At 48.3% G+C, this 5,379-nt stretch overlaps 1 protein-coding gene across 1 annotated transcript in view; it reads left to right on the top strand.

Annotated features, from left to right (window-relative positions):
• Positions 1–5,379, top strand: part of Sarm1 (sterile alpha and TIR motif containing 1) — a 23,988-nt gene that overhangs the window by 3,796 nt on the left and 14,813 nt on the right. Inside the window, exon 2 of the mRNA XM_021177112.2 lies at positions 2,393–3,011. Coding sequence (XP_021032771.1) covers positions 2,393–3,011 — 619 coding nt within the window. The remainder of the gene's footprint in view (positions 1–2,392; positions 3,012–5,379) is intronic.

Raw genomic sequence — 5,379 nt, 5'->3', positions numbered from 1 at the left:
TCTCCTTCTCCTTCTCCTTCTCCTTCTCCTTCTCCTTCTCCTTCTCCTTCTCCTTCTCCTTCTCCTTCTCCTTCTCCTTCTCCTTCTTCTTCTTCTTCAGATTGGATTCAGGACCTTACAAATGTTAAACATTACCATTGACCTGCATCCTCCCCAGACTGCCTGTCTGCCTGCCTGCCTGNCTGCCTGTCTGTCTGTCTGTCTATTTGAGACAAGAGTTCTGTAAGTTGCCTAAACCAGACAACAACTCACTATGTAGTCCGGGCCTTGAGCTTTCAATTCTCATCTTCTTTTGTTTGTTTGTTTGTGTATGGGGGTTCTCTGTGTAGCTTTGTCTGTCCTGGAACTCACTCTATAGTAGGGTCTGGAACTCATGAGATCCACCTAGCTCTGCTTCTGGAGTGCTGGGATTAGAGGCCTGAGTCACCACTTTCAGAGTAGCCTCAGTCTCTTGAATAGCTGAGGTTATAGATTTGTGTTACTGTGTCCAGCTTGGTAAAACCTTCAGACTTGTTTTGAGTGCAGACGTTTTTAATTTACATAAATGATGCTGTATTATGTAGTACTTTTTTTTTTCCAACTCTGTGTTAGGGTCATAAGATCCTTCATGTTACATACTGTTGCAAAGTCAGCCTGGTCTACCTAGTGAGTTTTAGGACAGCCAGGGCTACACAGAGAAACCCTGTCTAGAAACAAACAAAAACAACAATTAAAAAAAAGAAGATCCTTCGTGTTACAATGTTAGAAACCTACTCAATCATTTGTGAGTGGGCCCCTCTCCAATAACCCCTGGAATTGATATTAATGGCTCCAACTTCCTTCTTCATAAATAGTACCATGTTAAACGCCTTTATGATATGCCCTCAACTGGACTCTGTTTAGAAGGGATCACCTGCTTCTCAGAGTAACTGACCCAGTGGCCACCCCTCCCACAGTGCTTCAAGAAGTTCACAACCTTCCAGCCCTCTGTGTCAGCCCACCTACCAGGCAATGTTTATTCTGACTACCAGCCTCTGACTCTCAGAAGGTTGGAGTGTCTCCTGTTTGCTAATAGTTTAGACTTTCTCCTTTATATTGTCTAAGACTCTGCCCATTTTCTATTGAATTTCATGCATTTGGTTGGTTTGAATATTTACTTACACATACTCTAAGTAAATCCCTTCCTGATTTTCTTTTTTTCTTTGCTGATGTTCAATACTGTGTTTCTCTCTGGTCTCCTTTCTCTTCCTCAAACAGGGGGGCTCCGCAGTGTCAAAACCTTTGCCCTGGCTCCTCTCTCTCTGCCTCTCTCTCTCTCTCTTTCTCTCTCTCTCTGACACACACACATACACACACACACACACACACACACACACACGTTAGGCTCTTCTCTTAACTGTTTGCAGGCAGGTTTCTCAATGTTATTTCCCAGATAAAAATCTTCTTAGACACATCCATCCCTCCTCCATGACATCATCTAGTTTGCTAGCATAGTGCCTTTCTACTGTGAGCTGGTGCAATCATTGGTTGCTTGCTCATCACTGGCCTTATTTGCTGGGGCTGAGTAAGATACAGTCAGGCTTAATCACTCTTTATCATCAGCCTCTCTAGTACCAACTTGGGCACACAGTAGGTCCTCAAAAACCATCAACCGAGTGAATGAATGAGCACACACTGGTCACGGAATGTGAAGGGGGGAATCATTCAAAAGCAAGGTTAAGGGTGGTGCACTTCTAGTAATACATCAAATGACAAATTCACATCTGCTGGGTTCTATGTGACAGCTCTGTCCCAAGCACTTTTTAATGGATTATCTTTTTAAAGATTTATTTTCATCTGTGGGTATATGTGTATGTGCCTGTGTGTTCAGGTGCACTCCAAGACCAGAAGAGAGCAAAGGTTCCCTGGAACTGAAGTAACAGGCAGTTGTGAGCCATGTCGCCCGATATGGATGCTGGGAGCTGAGCTCTGGACCTCTTTGCCAAGAGCAACAAGCACTCTGAATGGCAGAACATCTCTCCAACCTCTATGGAATATTGTGTTAGCCCTAGTAATATTTTTATAAGATATGTATTATTTTCCCATTCATGAGTTGAGGAGACTGAAGTCGAGAAATGAGGTGACCTAAGTTTGCTATTAGAAAACAGAAGAGAAGGACCCAGGAAGGCTCAGGATCCGACCATAGGGTTGAAAACATTCAACCGTGTTTGGAGAGAGGGTAGAGAAGATGGTGGCTGTAGCCAGGTTAGTGCTTCCTGATAACCAGAGACAGAAGTCAGGATCAGAACAGAAAGGGTAATAATTCTGTCATGACTCACACTCATAAGGCCCAGAGATCAGGCCAGGCCTCCGTGAGAAAGTCAAGCTCTGGAGACAGCAGCCACACGACGGTTCTCCTTCTGTCTCTCTGCAGGGACCGCGTGGCGCGCATTGGCCTAGGCGTGATCTTGAACTTGGCGAAGGAGCGCGAGCCTGTGGAACTGGCACGAAGCGTGGCGGGCATCTTGGAGCACATGTTCAAGCACTCGGAGGAGACGTGCCAGCGGCTGGTGGCGGCCGGAGGCCTCGACGCGGTGCTGTACTGGTGCCGTCGCACAGACCCGGCGCTACTGCGCCACTGCGCTCTTGCGCTGGCGAACTGCGCGCTGCACGGGGGCCAGACGGTGCAGCGGTGCATGGTGGAGAAGCGCGCCGCCGAGTGGCTCTTCCCGCTCGCTTTCTCCAAGGAGGACGAGCTGCTGCGGCTGCACGCCTGCCTGGCGGTGGCGGTGTTGGCTACCAACAAGGAGGTGGAACGCGAGGTCGAGCACTCCGGCACATTGGCGCTTGTCGAGCCGCTCGTGGCATCGCTGGACCCCGGCCGCTTCGCCCGCTGTCTGGTGGATGCCAGTGACACAAGCCAGGGTCGTGGACCAGACGACCTACAGAGCCTGGTGCTGTTGCTCGATTCGTCGCGTTTGGAGGCTCAGTGCATAGGAGCATTCTACCTGTGCGCAGAGGCTGCCATCAAGAGCCTACAGGGAAAGACCAAGGTACTGATGTTAGAGAAGGGAAGCTCAAGGGTTAGAGAGAGTCTGGGAAGGTTTCTCAGAGGAAATGATCTGTAACTGGAATTTGGAGTACTTGCAAGAATAGAGTGAAGCATACCCAAGGGTGGGGTCGTATGTCTGCAGAGGCAGGCAGACCTCTGTGACTTTGAGGTTACCTGATCTACGCATAGATTTCCAGGCCAGCCAGGGCTTTAAAAAAAAAAATTACACGAAATTAGGTGGGGCAGGCAGAAGGTAGAGAGACCAGTCATTTTGCCCTTGAAGGTTAGACTCAAAGTTGTACTTGGCCTTTGGGAATAAGAGGAAGGTACTGAGAGCTTTTAAAGTAGGAGATCCCCGATTTTTGTTGTTGTTTGAGACAGGGTTTCTCTGTGTAGCTTTGGCCCTCCTAGAACTCACTCTGTAGACCAGGCTGACCTTGAATTCAGAGATCTGCCTGCCTCTGCCTCCAGAGTGCTGGGATTAAAGGCCTGCACCTCCACTGTCCTGCAGATCCTCAATTTTAAAAAAATATTTATTTGTTTGTTTGTTTCATGTATGTGAATACATTGTTGCTACCTTCGGACAGATCCAGAAGAGGGCATCAGCTCCCATTATAGATGGTTCTGAGCCACCATGTGGTTGCTGGGAATTGAACTCAGGCCCTCTGAAAGAGCAGTCAGTGCTCTTAACCACTGAGCCATCTCTCCAGCCTGATCCTTGATTTTTTTAAAAAAATTATTTTTATGTTCATTGATATTTTGCCTGCATGTGTGCCTATGTAAGGGTGTCAGAAGCCCTCAAACTGGAGTTATAAACAGGCGTGAGTGACCCTGTGGGAGCTGGGAATTAAACCCGTGTCCTCTGGAAGAGTAGCTAGTGCTCTAAACTGCCGAGGGAACCACGCCTTCAGCCCCTGAGAGCCTCGAGTTTTACAAAGATCAACCAGGCTGCTATAAACGTGGATGTGACAAGGGTACCTCTAGGCTGCTGTGGGATATTGGGGGGGGGGGGCAAACTGAGAAAGTGGGGGAAGGATCCAGGTGGTGGTACAGCAAGCCTTTAATCCCAGCACTCTGGAGGCAGAGGTAGACAGATCTCTGTGAGTTCAGAGGCAGCCTAGTCTACAGAGGGAGTTCCAGGACAATCAAAGCTACAGAGAAACCCTGTCTCAAAAACAAACAGGCAAACAAAGCAGAAAGAGAAGAAGAACATGGAAGAAGGGAGGGGTGTGGGCAGATAAAGGACTGATGCTTAGAAAAGAGAGCAGGGGTTGAAGGTGCCCTTGGCCATGAATATAAAGAGGTAAACTGGGTAAGAGATCGCAGGGAAGGGGGAGACCAGTGGGTCGTGTTGAATTTGGGGTGCCCAGCAGATATCCAGTTGGGAAGCTTCAGTGGACAGTTATGTCACTTAGAGGATGGAAAAGAGATAACTGCTGGAGACAGAGCAGGACCTCAGGGTATCAGCTAAATACTGGTCATCTGAGTCACAGAGGGTCCCCATGCCCAAGATCTAAACCACAGCATCCATCTCCTACTTCTTTGACTTATTGTGTGATTTTGGGCAGCTGGCTTCCCTCCTCTGGGCCATGTTTTTACTTTTTTGGAAAACTGAGGGTGTTGGACCACATCACCGTCTCTTGTCCTTATCATGGGATTAGTGAGAGTTTCATTGCAAAGAGCTTGTGGGGTTTTGTCTTACAACAGGACAGGTTTAACACTGTCACTACACTGTCCATCTCTTTTACATTCCACTGGGGTCCCTTGGGAGTTGGTGACAGTGGTGAACAGGGAGGGGGATCCCTGGTCTGCACTAAGCAGCAAAGCTGGCTGTTAGCTTTCTCAGCTCTTTCTCACCAAGGCCAAATGAACACAGTATTGAGCAACAAAGACATACTGAGTTCTACTCCATATCCTCCATCATAGCTATGGGGCTCCAGTGGTGACTAAGACATGTCCTCAACTGTTAGTCCAGCGGAAGCACCATGGTCATCTAGTGACAGGGACATTCAGAGTGTGGTAGTAGGACCAACTGGAGGTGTGGACCAAACTATGGAGGAATCAAAGTGAAATGCATGGAGGGGTTGCTGACCAATCAGGATTCCCATGAAGTAGTGGGGTTCCAGTCAGGCTAAAAGAACACCACAGATGCGGGAGCTGGGAGTGTGGGGGTCCGCTGCCATCTCGCGGTCACATTGAGAACTACAGACTTTATCCTAGGGCGTAAAGGTGTGGAAGTTGGAGGTCCTAATCAAGAGTTTCAGGAGAAAAAAAAAAAAAATGGGGCTGGTGAGATGGCTCAGTGGGTAAGAGCACCCGACTGCTCTTCCGAAGGTCCAGAGTTCAAATCCCAGCAACCACATGGTGGC

This window comes from Mus caroli, chromosome 11 (assembly GCF_900094665.2).
Source record: "Mus caroli chromosome 11, CAROLI_EIJ_v1.1, whole genome shotgun sequence".
Lineage (NCBI taxonomy): Eukaryota > Metazoa > Chordata > Mammalia > Rodentia > Muridae > Mus > Mus caroli.
This window is presented reverse-complemented; position numbering and strand designations above follow the sequence as displayed.